Source organism: Oenanthe melanoleuca, chromosome 1 (genome assembly GCF_029582105.1).
Source record: "Oenanthe melanoleuca isolate GR-GAL-2019-014 chromosome 1, OMel1.0, whole genome shotgun sequence".
Classification (NCBI taxonomy): domain Eukaryota; kingdom Metazoa; phylum Chordata; class Aves; order Passeriformes; family Muscicapidae; genus Oenanthe; species Oenanthe melanoleuca.
Genome location: NC_079333.1, coordinates 92315314 through 92335194, shown reverse-complemented (window position 1 = coordinate 92335194; position 19881 = coordinate 92315314). Strand labels below are relative to the sequence as shown.

The window sequence follows — 19881 nt, the reverse complement described above, 5'->3', positions numbered from 1 at the left end:
TCCTTAGCCTGAATTTTGTGTTAAGCAGACTCATGCCAGTGGAGCATTGCTAATAAAATCCTGAAGAACCATCTTTGGGGTGAGGGGGTTATTGCCCATCTTCTGTGTTAACATAGATCCTGTCACAACCCCAAAATTTTATTTCTTTTGAAGGTCTGAATTTGTGGAGTATTAAAGGTATGCAGAGGATTGCCCTCAGAACACTGCTTTTCTGAAGCAGTTTTAGGATCAACCAACCTATTGGAGTTGTGCTTGCAGGAAGCTGGCTAAGAGGAGTAGCTGACATAGCCCAGCTGTAATATAAAAGTATGGTGTAGCCATATTGCTCACCTGAAAGATATATCCAGTCAACTACATTGGATTCTCATTACTTTTTCCACCCTGGACTGTGAAGTCTACCTCTGACAATGAAGTCATGGTCTTTAATCCTGAAGAGCAGAAAAGTCAAAAGAGTGGATCACAAATCCTTTCTGCACTACGTTTCTGCTGTTATTACTGCATTTCCTCTGGATTCTCTGAGCAAGCTAAACTACTACTGTTTTTTAGCTATCTACTAACTTCAGAGGCTTTAAGACAACGATTTGTGGAACAGAAGGTTGAAACTTCACCCATTCATCAGGATGCTGCAGGTCTGACTGCTGGCCATGCAAACACTGCAGAGTTAAAAATTCCAGTGATGCTCATGGGATTTCCAAGAACATTGGCTGGTGTCTGTGGTCTGGGCCTGGACTGTACATTTTGTCTGAATTCTTTTCAGTTACATTTGTTTGCAGTCTCCAGCAACACTATCTAATTGGCTATGGTACACAATTTTTTTTTCCAATTTAATAGAGCCTTGGAGAGTTCTTGCACTGTAAGAGCAGTGAAGTTAGTGCTGAAGTATATTTTGATCAGACTACATAGGCTGGTCTGAGGACACAGGTTTTATGAGGTAAGTTTTCTGTGCTAATAGGCTTTGAAAATGTAACTGCTGGGTGGTGGGAGATGTAATCTAACAAGATCCCACTGTCTAGCAATTGTAACAAGGATATAAGAGTTCTAATTTATCCTGAGGGAACCAACTAACATAACCTATAGAATGCAGAAGTGGTGGGACCTAGGATTCCTTTGGGAGACTGAGGACAGGATAGACATTCAATTTTTGTAAATTGGGGTATGTGCCTACAAACATTACTATCCAATTTTCAGTATCACAGTGTGTGAGAGATAATTTTCTTTTCACAGTCTTTTTCATCAATCAGTTCCTATTCAAACTGTGTTTCGTAATCTGTGTAATGTGGCACGAGGTCTCTTTATTACAGATGTGCTGAAACTGAGGTATCTTTTTGTTCTGTGAAATAATATAACCATGACAATGACTAAGAGTGGAATTTGTCCAGAAATGAGGCTGGCTACAAAAATTCATCTTAATGCAAGTTCAGACTGTAATATTCTCAGCATTGGCATAGAGAATCGGGGATTTTTTTTTTTTTTTCCTAATCTCTAAGCAAAAATATTTTTCTTCTCTTTTATGGTTACATTTTTCTATTCAGTTATTTTGTCCTTCATCTGTATGAATCTTGTTTACTAATATAAGTGCATTAGAGGCAGAATTTCAAAAACTAGTTTGTGGATGTTTCTTCATAAAAGCCAGGTGAGATAGCATTTCCCTGGAGAAGGTATATAGTAAGTCAGTAAAATGTGAGTAACTTGATTGCATCAGTCAAATACACACAGTTATTGAGATGTTCAAATGTGCATTCATTTAATATATTTATATTATTATTCTTTGAGAAAACAAAAAGAACTCAGATATTGTTACTTTTATGTAAATGAGATACATTTATCCTCAGCCTTTCAAATTAATATTCACCATTCTTAAAAGTAAATTATTATTTTACACTTCTAATTGTATTTAAAACCATGAGGAAAGGGAAGTGATACCTCTGTTTCTCTTTCAGTAGTTTTTAATGGAGTCAGTAGCTATTATAATCATGACAGATGTTACACCTTGAATATCCCTATTGTTCCAAGATCCTTAATTTTACAGAAAACTAGAAATAGCAAGAATGAGGTGTGAATTTCTCCATTCATTTCAGTTATGCATTAAGTTAAAGGTTTAAAATTACCTTTTAAAAACTAGTGCTGCTAATTATGGGAAGGATATGTCTCACAATTTCTTCCAAATTAAATCTAATTGCAGGAGGTCTGGGTAGATAAAATTAAGAATGGTGTTAAAACAGATAGAAGATTTGTTTGTCAAGACCTAAGGAACATAATGCAGGAGGTCCTAACTGCATCCTTTGAGTTTGAAGAGAGACCTAGCTTGCTTCAGTTTGGGAAGTGTCATGTCAGGTAATGTGTAAAAGACTATGAGATCCTGAACTTTGACAAAGTATAGCTTTTACATGTGTGAGGTCGCTAGGATCTTCACTGGCACCTCTCAGGCAGTGATGCATTGAACTGTACACATAAACAAAACCAAACTGTCCTCTGTCTCTATGTCTGCAAATATCCTGGTCCTTTGTAAACCAGTGCTGTAGTCCCAGATTTAATTAAAACAGTGATTAAAGTATGTGCAGCTGCACACTCAAACATAAGCCATACCCACACTCCTTAGCAACAGAAGTGCATGCCTGTCATATTTTTGTAAACCTGCTTCTTCCCCTTAGAAACAGGCAAGCCAGTGTTTTATCTTAAAGATGAGCACAGACTGGGATGAAATGTTGTGTTCTGGGTCCAAGAAGACAATGAGTAGGTATTTCTAAAGGTACGGAGCACATTGCTGTTTCCAAAGAAACACAGTTTTGTTCTCATCCTTGAGCACACTGTTGCCAATGTCCAAAATTATGACTGGAATTTTCAGTGTTGTGCAATGTTGTACTTATACTGTGAGTGTGACTGATTGCTGTTTGCAATGCCAGGAAGGGGATTTTTAGTGTTTCTTGCATGTGCTAATGGTTATCTCCAAGCTACACCATTTGCTTAGTTGAGATCCTGTCTTGGTGCAGAAATGAGACATACCGTGTCTGTCTTTATTGTACACTGGCAGAAGTGGGAATTGTGTCAATAACTTCAGAGAGAAGGGAATAAGGACCTGTAGAACAATGTAAGTTTTCTAGGATACTAAATAAAGATTTTTAACAAAACAAAATACTCTTCTCTTATTTCTTTCACTACTTTTCTATTTCCTTTGCATTTGTCCCCAGCTTTTATCCTCTTATTTTCATAATCACAAGAAGCCAAATTAATCTTGAGTTTAAGGCTGCCAAACCAGCTTTGAATTTCTTTGACTGTTCTAACTCTCTATACTTTGTGCCCAGCAATTATAACTAGAGACTAGCTAGCTCTTACCAGCTGAAGTGTTGCATGGCTCATTACTTTGGTAGATGCATCTCCCACTCAGCCTCAAATGTTGGCACATTTTAGACACCTCTACTTCTATCATTGTAAGTATCAGTTCATTCATGGGTCACTTAATTTCATTTTTTGCATTAGGTATGCTACAGGTCATGTGCTTTGCTTCCAATAAAAATAACATACTCTGTCTGAAGTAACTATAGAATCAAATCCTGAGAAATTACAGGAGGGAAGGAACCCAGAGGAAGAGACTAAAAACCAATGCTCCACTCAGAGGAGTAAAGAAACAAAAGGAAGGGGCACAGCTGGCAGAACTGTGGTGAGAAAAGAAAGGATATATAAAAAAATTATTCTCCCGAGTATGGGGTTCAATTGAGGAATGAAAGTGGTTTCAAAGTGGCTAAAAAAGGGGGAGAGAGAAGTTATAATAATAAGATGGTAAATCCACATGGGCGAACTAGAAGATCACATTCAAGATCAATGAAAACAAACAATAAGCAGAAGAAGCAAAATACATAAAACATTCCTATCTGTAAGCCAGAGCAAACAGTCAGGATAATGACTTGACATGCTTTTCAAATTTTTGAAAGAAAGAAAATGGCAATAGAAATAGTGAAGGGAACAATTTTAGAAATTAATAGTGGAAAAGAAAGACTTCTATTAAAGAGTTTCTATCTGATATTTTAAAGTTTTGCTCTTCTAAGTATAAGCCAAGCAATATAAATTTTCTTTTAAATCAGAGCAAACTTTTTTTTTTCCATTTATATGTATTTGAGTTGTATATGTGGCATATGATGGCTTAACTTTAACTAATAATCCATCTCTGTGGATTGTAATTCCTTAGTTTAGTAGCCAGGTAGGTTTCAATGCATCTTGGCAGAAATGTGGCAACTCCATGCACCACTGCTCTAGCAGAGGTGGAGTAAAGTCTGAGGAGTCCCAGACTTGTACTGATGACAGAGCCTTGTATTGACAACCTCAGCATGAGTTTGTATTTCTGGAGCAATGCAATCTGATTTTGCAGCCTCGCTGTCCCCAGTATGATTTTATATACATGGTAGCAACAAACTGCAGAATTGCAACACCCAGGTCACTCACCTGTCCTTATCCAAGGAACAGGGAAGTCTCTTTATGCTGGAAAATGGCAAAAACATTTGGCAAAACATTCAGCTCAGCTGCCTGTGTTTCTGAGTCTTTGATGATGCCATGCCTAAATTCACATTCACTGGAGCCTCCTTAGCTCACCGTCTGCATTTATTTTCAGAAGATCTGAACAGCTCTCTAGACAAAGTCTAGACCATAAACTTGGCTGCCTAAGACCTCAGGTGACTTTAGCAGGAGTTCAAACACTTTGTTGATGTATGGCCATCCATGTGTGGGAGTCTGGCTTTGCAGGCTGACATCCTGCTCCTTGGTGAGCCCGAGCAGAGCGCTGGGGAGTCCCATGGCAGCAGGATGGATGGACACACGTCAGGCCTGGCAGCCTGGGCTCCAGCTGCCCCATCACACCTGCCACCACAGCCCTGCCACCACAGTCAGGCCCTGGGAGGCTGCACAGCCCCTACCAGCAGGCTGACGAGCTTGGTGGAGTTTATTCTTTTGCTGGGATCAAATGCATGAGGTATCTTTGTTAATGAATGCAGCAGGTGCCATTTCACCTGCAGGGCTGCAGCTGTTTTCCCTACTGAGGGCAAACAAAACATTCCACTGTCATTCAGTAGCCCCTCATAATTTCTGCTGAAAAAATAAACTAGACCATTAGGGGAAAAAAAGATTAGGTCATTTGTTCTTATAGGGACTAATTACAAAATCCATGCTGATGACTTTGAGTCTTTTGGCGATGTTCCCTCCTGTATTTCCTCAATGTGTCCCTATAAACAAATTTTCTGGAAGGGTAAGGGCTGATACAGAGAGTTTGAGACTTAGTTTAAAGGGAAGAATTACTTTTTGTGTTTATGATTGTATTTATTTGCTGCTGTATCTAGCAGGACCTCTGTCTTAAAAGATAATGTCTAGCTTATAAAGCAAAAACAAATATTGCAGGTCAAGTTTCTGTTTTCATATTAAATCCTTACCAAATTAAAAAAAAAAAAAAAAAAAAGAGAGAGAGAGAAAAGAAATATGTTATTGAGAAATCCTAAGTACTGGAATTTTCCCTGTCAAGCTGATCCAATGCAGACAGTACTAACTAAAGATAGGATTTTTTTGTGCTTGCAATTTAAATAGGATAAGGTTAATATTTTCTTCTCAAATGTAATCTCTTTCAACAGTGATAGGATATCGTGTTTCTAATTTTTTTTTACAGAGATGGGTGGGTTGGATTGCTAAAACTGAGATTTGGATTAGGGTGTGGATTTATATCCCTGTTCCTCCCTGTAAAGACTGGGACTGCTTGTCTGGACTGGGACTCATCTTTTCAATTAATTTGCAGTAATTAAAGGGTGCTGTGTGGGATGGGGCGAAAGAGAAACACAATTAAAATGTAATGCTTCTGCTCTGGTATCTGCATCCTTATTTATTGAAAACCATCTTCAATGCTCTGACGAGTTTAAGTCTTCCTGTATCACATACTGTGCAAGCAGAAATATGTGAGTGAACTGTTGCCAATGGCTCTGAGCAAGCATGGGGCATGTTTCAGATTACACTGTGTTTTCTTGTTTGGATCTGATCTCCTTGCTAGGAGAGGCTGAGAAAGGCAGCTCTAGGGGATTTTCTTCCAGCAGCAGCAGCAGCACATGATCCATCAATCGCGTGATCCTCATCACCGAGGACTAATGGGGAGGGTGAAGAAAAAGTGAATGCTGCTGTGGGGAAGCAACAGCATTTTCTGCTCCTGGGCCCCCTCCACCAGTTGGACATTTCATGGCTTCTCCAAGGTTAGAAACCTACTGCTGCCCAAACCGGGATGCAGCTACACAGCTGGTGATGAACTTCCAGCCCGAAGTCTTCTGCGGAGTCTGCATTGGCAGTGCCTCCATCAGCCTGCTACTGACCATCCTGCAGCTCCTGCCAAAGAAGGGACAGAGCCCACGGAAGATGCCCAAAGCCTCCTCCTCCTCCACTATCCTTCTCCTTATCTCCATTTGTGACATCCTTGGAGGCTTAGGTAAGTGCCAGCTTGACGTCCTTGCCACTGCTGTAACAGGTTCTTTTTGCTCTGAGGTACCACAGACAAATGAAGCTGGGGAGTGGACAGCAGAGATTTCTGAGGGAAGTATGCTGTTTGTGTTCACAGGAAGATTTGGGTTAAGTGAGATCAGGAAATTATGGGTCTTTGGGGAGAAGATTCTTGTTTAATAGTTATACTGTGGAAGTGAAAGCTCTTGACAAATCTATACCAAAACCTCTGCTTTAAAACAAATTAAAATCTGGAATGGTAACTGGTTCTCAGAGTAAAGCATAAAAGTGGAGGTGAGGTAGCACACTGGAAAATAAATCTGACATCAGACATTTAACCAAGCCATAGGGCTACACTTGAAAACCACTGTCCTCTATGCCCTCAAATCCCTTCGGACAAAGTGTGCCTCTTGCTCATGTGCCAGCTGCTTCTCTGGGCACATCACATTGACAGAAAATGAGTTTGACTTGCAGCTGCACACAGATCATGCTGGACACAGGCTTTTGAAATGGAAGTAAAGCTACCTTATCAAGGACAACCTGCTGCCCAGACACTGCCTGATAGTCTGGAGGAATAAACCTGTGGAGACTAAAACAGAATGCATGATTTGAAATTAAACTAGTATGTCCTGAGCTGTCCCATCAGTCATTTGGTAATTTTTCCCATCAGTCATTTAATGTCAAATTGAGTATAAATTATGACATGTGCTATGAAAATACAGGACAAGATTGTTTCTAGTGTAGCATTTCTCCCCTGCACATTAGGTAATGAAAGTAGTGCTGCTTTATCTCACTGCTGGGGTCTGTGTGTGTATTATCTATGTGTCTTTGTGTTTCACTTCTCTTCCCCTTTCACACCCAGCCAGGTTCTCTCACAGTACCTAACACGTACCAGTACTAAACCAAAGATTATAAAGGAAGTAAAAAAAGAGATATGGAAAATACATATATGCATGCACCTGGAAAGGGTCCTTTCAGTCAGATGAAGCCAACAATAGACAAAGTTATTTTTCTCCCTTCCTCTTTCACTGGCAAACTAAAACTAGTTATCCATTGTTGTTTTTGTATTAGACTCCCTTCAGTGGGTGGAAAACAAGTCATTCTTGGTGGGAAACCTGGTCATTTTGTTCTGTTTCCTGCTGATGCTTTATTTCGAGCAAACCCAGAAAATCTCACTAAAAAACTCTAAGTTAAAAAGGGCATTGTTGTTACCTAATTCAGAAATGCTGATTTGCTCAGTCCTGTGACAGAGGAAAAGGCAGAAAAAAGTGAAAAATAACTCTTTTTCTGCCATGGGGGATTTTATAGAGAAGCAAATATCAGTGTATGAATACATGCTGATAAATAGTACTTTAGTGTTTTATGTCAATCTGTTAAATGCTACCCAGTTTATGTTAGGGAAGCATGTGACAGCCTCTCTAAGTAAGTGAGATTCTGATCTATGTAATGTTTTAAGTCCCAGCAGCTTCAGACTCTTGGGGCTCCTCTCCCTGAGTGATTACACTGCTATTTAAATGCACAGCTGTCCCTGCTGTGCTCCTCTGCAGCCGTCGCCTTCCTGTAGACGCACAAAATCTGGGCTGCGATGTGAAATATGTGGCCTGGGAAAAGCATGTGACTCAAATCACACCAGCAGATTCAAAGCATTAATACATTTTTTTTCTTTAGGTATGATCTTCAGGTCAAGTGTATGGCTGGGCTTCCCAGGCTTCATAGCTAACATTTCTGTGGTGAACGGGACTGACGTGTGGCCTTCCACGTTCTGCGTGGGCAGCGCGGTAGGTGCAGAGAGCATCCCCCCTTTCTTCTGCTCCCAGTTAAAGGTCCCTCCACAGGGGGAATCTGAAAGGAAAACTGCTGTGTCCAAAAGGAAATGTGACTGTGAGTCAGAGCCTGGATATGATGGTTTCAGCCTCTGCCACACCCCTGCAAGTGCATTCATGCCTCCCTGTGGAGCCTGGGTCGGGGCAGGCAGGGTGTTGGTGGTGCTCAGTGGTGGGTGAGGATGTGGGGCAGCACAGGTCACACTGATCCCTGGATTCTGCAGTATTCACTCCTCACAGGGCTGCCAGGGGAGTGGAGTACACCAAATCAGGGAAGTGGAACCAAAAGGACGCAAGCCCCCAAAAGGGCTGTGAGCTATTGGTTGGGTTTGTGCTGGCACAGCAGCACGAGTGCCCCAGTGGCTCCCCTGCACCAGAGAGGTTATCTGTCCATCTTCTCTGCCAGAAACTGCAGCCTGTGCAGTGCCAGCAGGGACCTCCTGAAACCAGCAACTTGGGTAGCTCAAATTAGCTTTGGTGGCATGACAGTGCATGTTTTAGACGCAGAGGGACAACAGGATGAATATACTCAAAGCCACAAATCTGCTGGCAGAAGGTCTGTCCCTGCCATGTGGGATTTCAGCTCAGACTGCTGGGCTGCATCTCAATGACTGCATCTGGCCAAGTCTAATTAAGTATCTTCTGGATTAAAATGCAAGGATAAGAAAATGTAAATGCATTCCAAAAATACAGACTAAAACTCAGTTCCAAATTTTACAATCAAAATACTGGGAAATATAATTTGACCTTACTCTACAAGAATAAAGGTCACAATTTTTACCAAAAGATTGAGAATGATAAGTAAGACAGATCATCACTTTACCCAGATGCAATAGGAATGTGGGGTCCCCAATGAATTAATGCATGAGCAATAGCAGTATTAGCTTTGCAATTCAAAATTTACAATGTAGAAGAAGATAAGTTGCATGTAATGAAAATTATTCAGCTCCAGTAGTTTTAAAATAAAGCAAGATGTGCCGAACTGAACTGACTATGCTTTATATGCCTATATAAAAGCTGTTTCAAACAGGATAGTTTTGTGCCATAGACACAAATATAAATTGTATACATCTATCAATTCTCAATTCTATCATGCATCTTTAAGTTTTGCTTATTAGATGCAAATGTTGTTTTTCTCTTTGAGGAAGAGCCAACAATCTCAATATCTTGAAGCAAGAATGTCCTACTCAAAACCCATTCGCTCCCATGTTTCACTCTCTGGCCCATAACACATAAAAATGTATTTTTAAACATGACAGGGTACTGTATGCAGGCTGTTTGTTTTTCATTTGAATTTCAGGTTAAATGGTGAGCAGCATAGCGGTCTACCACAATTTTTATTTTCCCTTACTTGTGCTCCAGGAAAATGCTGTAATTTGAGTCATTTTAAATTTAGATTCAACTATATTGGAATGAAAAATAACCTTTCTTCCACTCATTTCCCCTAACATATTCTCATGTGAGTTCATAAAATATTTCCGATTCTATTTTATTTTTCTTTTAGTACCATTGTTTTATTTCTCTTAACCACAAGCCTGTACAAACTCCAAATAGTGAAACTTGTAGACATCTCCCTTGAATGGTTTGCAGAGGGGCACCCTTTCAGGGACTGCAACAAGATGTATCATTTTGCTAAAAAGTAAGATATCATATGAAGCTTTAGGGTTTAAGTGCATCTGATTTATATTATTTTTGGAGACAGTTTTGTGTGTGTTGGATTTTCTAGAAAGACACTGCAGTTTATTTTTGTATATGTTTGTATATGGGTAGTAAACTGCATTTTTCAACTGCAGCAAATATGTAAATGTGATGATGAAGTTACATGCTGAGTGCTATAGATAAAGTGCATAAGAAGGAAGACTGAGTCTTTATTTTCTGCCTCCTGTGCATTAGGAAAATATCACAGTGTTTGAATTAAATACTGAATAATTCATGCCACAGATTACTAGAGGTAGGGTCTACATGCATGGTGAAAGGAAATATTTCCCAGCTTGATTTGCCTTTTGGAGAAAGGAGTGCTAGAACTCTATTCACCAATGTTTGGCTTAGTAACAAGTATGTTGATTTCCAGATGTAAAATGATGCTACTATGGAGCTGTACTAGAGGATATTCAGATAAGAACTGAAAGATGGCTTGGAGGGAAGATAACATGACTACTAAAACACTCCCAGACTATTACAAAGAGCCAGCTCCTATTGAGAAGAAATGTGGAATTTATATACAGTGGCAAAGAAAGGTCACTTTTCTTATATAAGCTCATGGGAAAAATGCATAGGGTCAACTCAAGAATGCTGTGGAATTTAGCTTGACTTGAACCTGTTTCCCTTGGATTTGTATTGAAGAAATCACTCAGGGAGTTCAGTAGGGCTATTCTTCCAGAGGGTGAGTGACTTTCTCCTTAATGAGGCTTTTTTTTTTTTCTTGATAAACATCTTGTGCATGGAGAAAACACCCCTCACATGCAGAACCCACAAATGCATAGGCATGCTGTAGTTATGACTGACCTCAGTTATATTTTTGTGCCCCAGCTACTGAGAAACAACTGAAATTTTAACCTAAAATTAAAACATCTTCGCTATAATTTTCTTTGGGTTTCACTTACCACGTTCAGGTTAGGAACAGAGAGGTAAATGACAGGTTTTCTAAATCAGAATATAAGCTGTGAAATTTACTTTACAGGCTGTTTAATTTACTTACAACTTTATCCATAGGCTACAACAATGCTGTTCCTGTGATTTTGAGTAAGATTTCATACTTGATAATCTCATCTGGAAAATACACATATTTAAATAACAAGTCAACAGGAGAAAGGTCTGAGTCCCTTCCCTGCCCCAGTGGTACTGGAGCAGCATCTGTGACATTTGGCACTTCTCTCCCCTCTAGATGTGGATCCAGCTGTTATATAGCGCTGGCTTCTGGTGGTTGTTTTGCTATGCTGTTGATTCTTACTTGGTGGTGAGAAGATCAGCTGGACTGAGGTACCAGAGCTGAAGCTCTGAATTTGTTTTTTTCTCTCCAACGCTGTGTGTCTCTGTTTGCAGCTGCCTGAGAGCATGAGTGAGTCTTGTACAACCATATGATGCTCATATAGTTACCAGGTAATGATAGGGATGAGTGGTGTTCAAAGTGCTTAAATTGCCAGGGCAATGCTCAGATCCTGATTTATGTCTGACTTGAATTTAAATGTAACTGAATTAATTGAACCTTTGGAAAAGTGTGGAACAAATTGTGGTCTATAAACTTTATGGCAATGAGATGGCTATTTTTGTCCCTGTCCTTCATCTGAAATTTATTATTGCAGCAAAAAAAAATAGTGTTATCTTGAAAATGGAAAATTTGGAGGGGTAAAGCTTTGAAGTTCATACAGTTAATTTCATATAGTTATTTCCCTTTTTTTCTTTCTCTCTGATTTTTTTTTATTTTACCCAGTTCTGAGTGTGGTCATTATTGCCCTTATGATCCCCTTATGATCACACTTTTTAAATCCCTCAGAAGAAAAATATTTATTTATTTATTTATTTATTATATGTTTTTCTGCAATGCCTGTGACAGAAAACCTAAGCCCTTTCGAAAGTACCATGCTTTAATGCCAGACAGAAAAAAAAGATGTTTCTAAGTTGGTTGTTAAAAGAGCAGAATAAACTTCAGTTGCTACTGATAAAAGTGGAATTACGTGATACAGAACAGTCAGGTGCTAAGGATAGGGTTTTTCTGCAGATGTAACCAAAATGAGGCTTTTTGAGTTAAATTTAGACTGTTGAGGATAAACCTGATCTTGTAAAGTACCGTAGTTCTAGTTAAACATCTTCCCCCATCTCTGTTAAACAAAAAAATGTGTATTTGGTTCTGAGATCAGAGTAAATACCAAAAGACTTTCTACAAACACAGATCTGAATCTCCCTAAGACAGGAGCAATATCCAGCTCTGAAAGTTAAATATTATTTTCTTCAAATCACAAAAGGATGGTTTATTTGACTGTTCAGCTCCACTCTTAAATTTTAATCTTCTAATTTGCTCTCTGCAGGAGAAATGAAAGATACAGAAGTTCCTCTCAATAATAAGGGTAGGGAAGAAGTCTTGTCCCCTCCTCCCTACAGGCTGGAGGGGACAGGAGTTCCATGTGCAAGCCTGAATAACTGCTTTGGCTCATTCTTTTTCTGAAGGACTGCCCCCACCCACCTGCTTTCCTCAGTTTAATGTACTGCCAGTGTTGTTCTGCACCATTTCCCGTCTGCAAAGCTCTTTTTCAGGGATGATCCTATTTTCACCTTGCAATGTGGGAAGTGCACAGTTTGGTATCTTTAACCATGCCTGTCATGTTTGGTGCTTGCAGTACCATTGTGCTGTACCACATGATGACTTGGGGCCTTGCAGTGATGCTCTGTGTGGAGGGGATTGCTCTGCTCTACTACCCTTCTCTCTCCAGGTAAGCAGGCTTGGAAACAGACTGTGAGACTGTGGCACCCTCTGGTCACTTGAATGACTTTTGGTCAGCTTTAGAGATACACATTCAAAAGCTGAGCATTTTGGTCTTTGCCTAGGATGTCCCACTGAGTCAATGATTATGCTCAAAATACCTGCCTGGGCTTCACGGGGCCCTGAAGAAATATGCCAGGCAATACAGGCACTTGGGCATGTTTCAAATCAACTTTATGTCTCATGTGACCTGGTGGTAAAGGTCTATTAATTAAAATTTTTGTATCTGTTTCCTTCATTCATTTTTCGTCGGCTCTTTTTGTGTTTTTGTTGTTGTTGTTCTTGTTGTTTGTTTGTTTGTTTGTTTGCTTTTTAATAAATTAAAGGTGGCATAGAATAGCCAGAAAAAGTGAGCTGTGTGGAAAAATATGCATAATTTTTTAATGATTTCTTCTCAGCTGTGAAAATGGCTTGGAACATGCAATCCCACATTACATCACAACCTATGCCCCACTCCTGCTAGTGCTTGTGGCCAACCCAATCCTGTTTAGGAGGACAGTATCAGCAGGTATGTTCATAATGGTCAATCAGTCTGTGTTATTTAGCAACATAACACTGTGGAAAGTCATGGCTTTGTACTCAGGGATGTGTGACAGCTCCTTGTTAAATCATAGAGATGCAGCAAAGGGTGGAAAGCAGTGTCCTACTGAAATGAAGAAACCATTTTGATGGGGAATTTGCCCTAGAAACACTCTCTGGTGACACACAAGCTATTCTGTCATTAACTTCTTACTGCAGATGGGCAAACATTTCCATGTCACTTGATTTAAAGCTTTTGAGGCAATGTACAGTGGATGCTTAACTGTACTGTAGTTTTGGTACCAACCTCGACTTTGAAATGTAATTTATTCTAGTTGGTGAGATCTGGGAGTTGATTTAACTTCTTGGCAGCCCTAGAGCAAAAAATGCAATAAAATGTGATCAGAATTTTTTCACTTCTGATTCTGAGATTATGAAGCAAATGGGAATTGTCCAGAAGTCAGGTGGGATCTTGATGTTCCAGTTCAATTTATTATCCAGTGCTTGGAAGAAGTGAGACTGAAAAAAAGCCAGGGATTCCATGCATTCTTTCCATGCAATATGATCATTGCTAGATGCTTGCAGTACCTGAATTTATTTACACATTGATTATATAAAAAAGCTGGAGAAAATCAAATCTTCTCAGTTCAATCTTTATCCCATCCATCCTCTGTCCCTCAGCCATACTCATTTTCAAAGAAGCAGTTGTTCTTTTAAAAAGTTGTTCCCATAAAATGTTGTTCTTTGTATACTTGTTTTTGCATTTTTACATTTCTTGTGATATCTGAACAGCATTTGGCATAAATTTTTTTTGCTGACAATCCATTTTCAAGTTTTAGAGATGTAGCTAATGCTGTATCCATCACACAATGAAAAACAATGTGCACGATATGATAGAAGATTCTGTTTCAACATCACATGAAAAGTATACAATTATATCACACATTATATAGAAGGTACATGCCACCTTTTGTTATAAAATATAATTATGTTGACCATAATATTTCATATTTTCAGTGGGATTGAAAGGAAAAAAAAAAGGTGGGATATGTTTCATTTTAGGAATGTAACTGTGTGTAATTTTCTTCCTTTAATACTAGGTTATATGTGAGATTCCTTGAAAATGATCCTTCCAGCTTCTGAACAGCTACTGGAGACAAACCCATCCATTCCTTTGTTCCTTCTTTCAGGCCTCTATCTTCTAGATTTTTGTGCCTAAACCAACAAGATGTGTGTATATTAATGAATGTAATTTATACTTTCCAGTTGCCTCCTTACTGAAAGGGAGACAAGGGATTTACACAGAGAATGAAAGACGTCTGGGGACAGAGATCCAGATGCGCTTCTTCAAAATTATGCTGGTGTTTGTTATTTGGTAAGAGGTGCATCATTTTGTTCTAAAGTGCCTTTTTCCCAGAGGGACAGAGTCAGGGACAGGAGTGAAGAATGATGGGTTGCTCCATTTGTTTGTCTTGATGCTTGGAAGGGAAGGTATCTAAGGAAGAAGCAGTTCTAAACTAGTTCACAAAGGAGCTGAATCACTCCTGTAACATCACAATGCTGTGAGGAAATGATAAAATGTTTAACCAACAGAAAAGCAACATAAACAATAGCAAAAAATTCCCAACAGGTTGGGCATCAGCTGATGCTGTCTGGTACAGCAGCTCCCAGCTCTGTGGGCTGATAGATGTCTTTCTGTAATCAACATTTCCCAGAGCCTCTTGGCTCTCACGTCACTGAGGACCTACAATAAATATGCTTCTGAGTTTGCCTTCATGGCTCTGACTATGATCATACAATGCAGCCACATCTGTGCTTTGCAGTTTTCAAGTGTCTGAAAAAAACATGGATATTGACTGGAAAATATGGAAATGCCAGGAAAGAAAACTCCATATGATTGTGTGTGAAATTTCTTATTATTTAATTTAAAAATAAAATTGTCTTCCCCCATGAAAATAGTACTTTGGCATAGGACAGAAAAGAGATAGGGAGGAGAAAAGTGGGACAAGAAATGGTTCTGGAGTAGTGAAATGAGAAGGCCAGACTTAGCAGTCTCTACATCCCACTTAACATATGCACAGGTGTATTAATGCATGTTACATTGCTTTAAAAGGCTGAGCAGGGAGAAAGGCTGCCTCTTCTATCTTCTCTTGGATGCTGTTTACTGGAGTGCTCTGGAAGGAAATGATTGTCTTTTTGGGGGGAATAAGAGTCCACTTGGCTTGGAAGTGAAGTTTCCAATGAGAAGGGTGGGGTAGCCAGGAGAGGAGGGAGTGAGAGACAGCAGTGAAGCATCCTGCAGCATGGCTTCCTGGAAATTGCTGAAATAATAAGGAGCAGAGATTCAGCCAAGCTCCCAGGGCTGTGGAAAGAGAGAGCTCAGAGGCACCACAGAAGTGCATTGCAACCAAGGGGTGGTGGCCAGCTTGATTATCTGGGAACAAGCATGAAAGGAAAGGCCAATTTCCCATGGACATTGTGGGGACATTTGTTTATTTCCATTCTGTCTCGTTCTGGGCTTTTCTAACAAAAAAAAAAAAAAATCACAGCTCTGGTTTAGGATTTTGCAGTAATAAAACTCTGGAGTGTAAAAGCTTTCACAAAGGTTACTGGAGGGAAAGACTGAGGCAGTTAATCTCAGAAGCATAGGGAAGATTTCCTTCCATCCCAGAAATTAAATTTGGAATGCTTTAGTCACAGACAGAAGGTTGAGGCAATATAGGATAGAAGAGATGCCTACAAATTTGGGAGGGGAGAGGAGGAGGTTTTACATTGTGATAAAAATATAATTGTGCAAGGGACAAATATAAAATCCCTTAGAAAGTATGACATGAATGCTGATGGTTCATTTTCTGAAGCTGCAGCACAGCTATAAAGAAATGCTTCTCTCACTGTTTAAATGTCTTAGGAACCTACAGCCATTTGCTATAATCTCTATTTAGTTTAGAACATACTCAGTTCAATGAATGATGCTTGATTATGCTCATCCTTATTTTGAAACAGGTATTACCTTTATTCAAAATAATTTTTAGCATTTTCAAGGATTTAAAAGTCAATTTTTGTGTTGCTTTTTGGTGTTTTTAATGGACATTTTGGAAGTCTTTGACCCTGAAATTCTAACTCCAGCTGGGAATCCTGCAGCCTTTTATGACAATGTGCATGTATTTGGGTTCCTTGTCTGTGAGCACAACTCTCCTAAGGCACAAGTGAAAGAAGTCAATATGTATGAGATTCTCATTATGGATCATGCTTCCTTTTCATCTCAATTTTATTCTGCAATTTTCTGTTCTGCAGCAAGTTAAAATTATCAGATTTTTTCTTATATTGATTTATATTGTCTAGGCGTGGGCGAGTAGGTAGGTGTCCAGTCCTTGACCAATGATCTCGTAGACCTACTGGCCCCTTCAGATTGAGATTTAACAAGAAATCCAACCATCTTGGACTTGACCATCCCAGAGTTCTTTTCTACCCTTAACAATTCTATGATTAAAAAAACCTGACTGTCCTTAGAGTGATTTTAATTTCTAAAATTTGCAGGTAAAGCACATTTTACATGCACATCCGTATGTGACTGTTGTTTTCCTCTTTGCTCCTCCTTTAGCTGGTCATCCAATATCATCAACGAGACCCTTTTGTTCTATCTCGAAATGCAGCCAGATATCAATGAAATGCCCCTGAAAAACATCAGGAGTGCTGCACTGATCACCTGGATTATAATGGTGGGTCAGCTGTGACATTGCTTAGTCTTGGAAATCACTGTTGTAAGACTGGTGGAACAACACCAGTAGATATATATACAGGGGTTTATGATTTTGATGGATATAAAAACTCTGAAAATCAAGGAAGAAAAGCAGAAAGTAAGAGAAAGGAATGAGCTGTCAATGGGAGTGCTTTTCACATGTAAACTTTGCCAAAAATGTCCTAGAGGCCAACTTTTCCTCCCAGTTACTGGAATATGCATCTCTGTGAGAGATCACTGCCCATTTAAGATCCAGAACAGATAACTACAATGATTTCTAGCCTAACCTTGCTAAACTCTGCCATAATGCAAGCTGCAAAGTTTTAGCTCACAGTTCCTGAAGGTTCCCCAGTTAAATGGGCATTTCATGGAAATTCTGTTTGCATGCAATTTCTCTGTTTGGGTGGATTCTGTTTTTGTTATTATAAAGAATGATTCCGTCTTATGTCATGATATTTGGAATCATTATTTAGGAACAAATAGGTGAAAAATCTTCACACAAGGCACAAAAAATGGCTGTGAGATGCTGTTCTCTTACTGTAGCCTCTTTTCTCTTATTAGAATATTTGATAAGGGATTTTTCAGAGTTGACAGTGCAGGTTTGTTTTCCTAGAGAATTTATTCTGGAGTTGTTAATAGATGTAAGGCCTGAGCATGATTTGTGTAATTAAGCATTTGAGCAGTTTGGTATTGAAGGGTTAAGCTTTGCAGCTGGTGTGACACAGCCTCCTCCTCCTGCTGTGACAAGGAATGTCCCATTCTTGTGACAGGGACCTTGCTCTTGCTCACCTGGAGAGCAAGAGGTCAGGTCTGGGTACTGACCTTTGTTTTAAATTGTATGTAAAAATAATTTCCTTCTTTTCCTATGAGAAAAATAGAAGCATCTAACGCCATTAATTTGTTGAGCCTTTCATGGCACTGGGAACAGAGACAAATATTTTGGAGATCATTTGGGATTTTCTTTTTCAGTGCCTCTCCCCATTTTTCCATCTCACTTTGATGGACATTTTCACTGGCTCAGGAATCTAAAGCAATTCCAGACAGATCAATTCCTGCTATTTTTAAAAGCCTGACTGTCTATGCTAGTGTCTCCTCTCATATATTTGACTTGGCTTGTAATGAAAAATATATGTGCTTTCATGAAGGAAAAAAGTCCAGAGCTTGTGGGGAAAGTTAAAGCACACCAAGAGATTGGCTGGCTAAACTTCATGCAAGAAAATTATTTCATGCTTACTGCTTACTGTTATGGCCTCAGCATTTTGGTATACAGGTCTTGGTATTTTTCTCTTATTTGTTTGTGTCTGCAATGGCTAAATTTTTATTTGCATGCAAATAGCATATTTTAAAGTCAGCAATCATTCAGTGAAACGGAAGTTTTTAATACATGCAAATCATTTTGCTAGAGTTAAGGGTGAAGCTTTCCTTGCTGGTGTAACTCCTGTTGCACGTTTTTTTTCCTAGGGGGTCCTTAATCCCATGCAGGGCTTTCTCTTCACATTAGCTTTCTACGGCTGGACAGGATGGAGAGTGGACCTGAAATGGCGAAAAAGAGAAATTCCCTGGGAATCCATGTCCTCATCCACGGCGGGGGAGAACACTTTCCCCTCCCCTGTCAACTACCAAAGCAACATCCATGACTCCAAGAAGATCTCCACGACTGACAGCCAGCAGACCGACGAGGCCATAAGCATGTTGTCTGAAGGGAACACGAGCAGTGATGAGAGGTTAACCAGAAGCTCTCCCATCTACCAGGGCTGGTAGTTTTTTAGCTGGATCTAACTTTTCCTGGATCTAACTTCTCACCTTGTCGAGACTCACAAAGCCTCGTCAGTGTGTGAATCATTGCGTGCTCTGGAATTAGGTCTGTGCTCAATGGCTTGGTGTCATTTCCTGTAACTTGTGACACTGTGTGAGAGCATGTGAGACAGAGAGATATGGTTTATGTCTTCATTTGCCTTCTAGAGACATGTGAGAAGGTATAAACCTTTTTCAGCAAGAATATATCTCTGCAAAGATTTTTGTTACTTATGATTAATTTTCATTCATTTTGTTTTAATCTCTCTTGTAACCTCCTTATGGTAGAAGAGTCTTTTGTTTAAATAAATGGACTATTCATATGTTGGGTTTTTAAATGTATTGCCTTGCTTGTCTTGCTCAGCATAAAATTCCTTAGCCAGAATTACAGCTCTAGAATTTCTGAGACACCATCATTTCCAGCCTTTACATTTTGGTAAAGCATTAGTGACAGCAGACTCTGACTTAAGCACAAATATTTCCTGTTTGTGTAGACGTTCACTGACATAGTCCTCTTTTAGCTTGTGTATGTGAATTTTTGGTGTGGTTTTATTTAGGGAACTGAAAGGCTTCATTTAAAAAAAATTGAGCCCAGCAGAGGCTCCACAAACACTTCAGAACAAAGATTCCAGTTCACACCAGGTTCAAGAAAAAATAAACCTTCAAACTATTTTTTAGTATGGATTCAGTCTGATCTTTATGTGTTCTTATCTACCAGGACTGGGGCTGCTGGGGCAGGTGCATTAATATTTGCATAAAACAATTCCATGCTCTGAGTGCTCATCATAGAACAAATAGAATCAGTAATTCCTTCTCTGAGGAGTACTCTGTTTTGAACCTCCATGTGCTGAAAGAAGAGACATTAAATCCATTTTCCTTATCTTAGATACATCTCTTTTATGCAGTGCCCTTGGTACCTACATCCAAACAATTCCCCAGATTGGCTGAAAGAAAAAATGATAACCATGTCTACCCAAAGCTTTTGACTTCATATCAAAAACAGAAGTAATATGATTTGTCTGGTTATGCTGGAAGTTGCTTACAGCACAGTTTGACTGATGGCATGGTGGAAA

At 39.4% G+C, this 19881-nt stretch overlaps 1 protein-coding gene across 1 annotated transcript; it reads left to right on the top strand.

Moving 5' to 3' along the window:
- Positions 1 to 815: 815 nt before the first annotated feature.
- On the top strand, positions 816 to 19480 carry GPR143 (G protein-coupled receptor 143). Its single transcript, XM_056502496.1, has 9 exons — positions 816 to 931; positions 6060 to 6445; positions 8125 to 8234; positions 11164 to 11258; positions 12614 to 12706; positions 13155 to 13264; positions 14542 to 14650; positions 16877 to 16994; positions 18476 to 19480. Exons 2-9 carry the CDS (start codon positions 6202 to 6204, stop codon positions 18773 to 18775), a joined length of 1179 nt encoding a protein of 392 aa, XP_056358471.1. The 5' UTR covers positions 816 to 931; positions 6060 to 6201; the 3' UTR covers positions 18776 to 19480.
- Positions 19481 to 19881: the final 401 nt, after the last annotated feature.

Excerpts from the sequence above, each read along its gene's own strand:
- GPR143 (XM_056502496.1), top strand. The coding sequence starts at position 6,202 with ATGGCTTCTCCAAGGTTAGAAACCTACTGCTGCCCAAACCGGGATGCA. Across the intron at positions 8,235-11,163 it reads CGTTCTGCGTGGGCAGCGCG|ATGTGGATCCAGCTGTTATA; the intron begins GTAGGTGCAGAG and ends TCTCCCCTCTAG. Across the intron at positions 12,707-13,154 it reads TACTACCCTTCTCTCTCCAG|CTGTGAAAATGGCTTGGAAC; the intron begins GTAAGCAGGCTT and ends ATTTCTTCTCAG.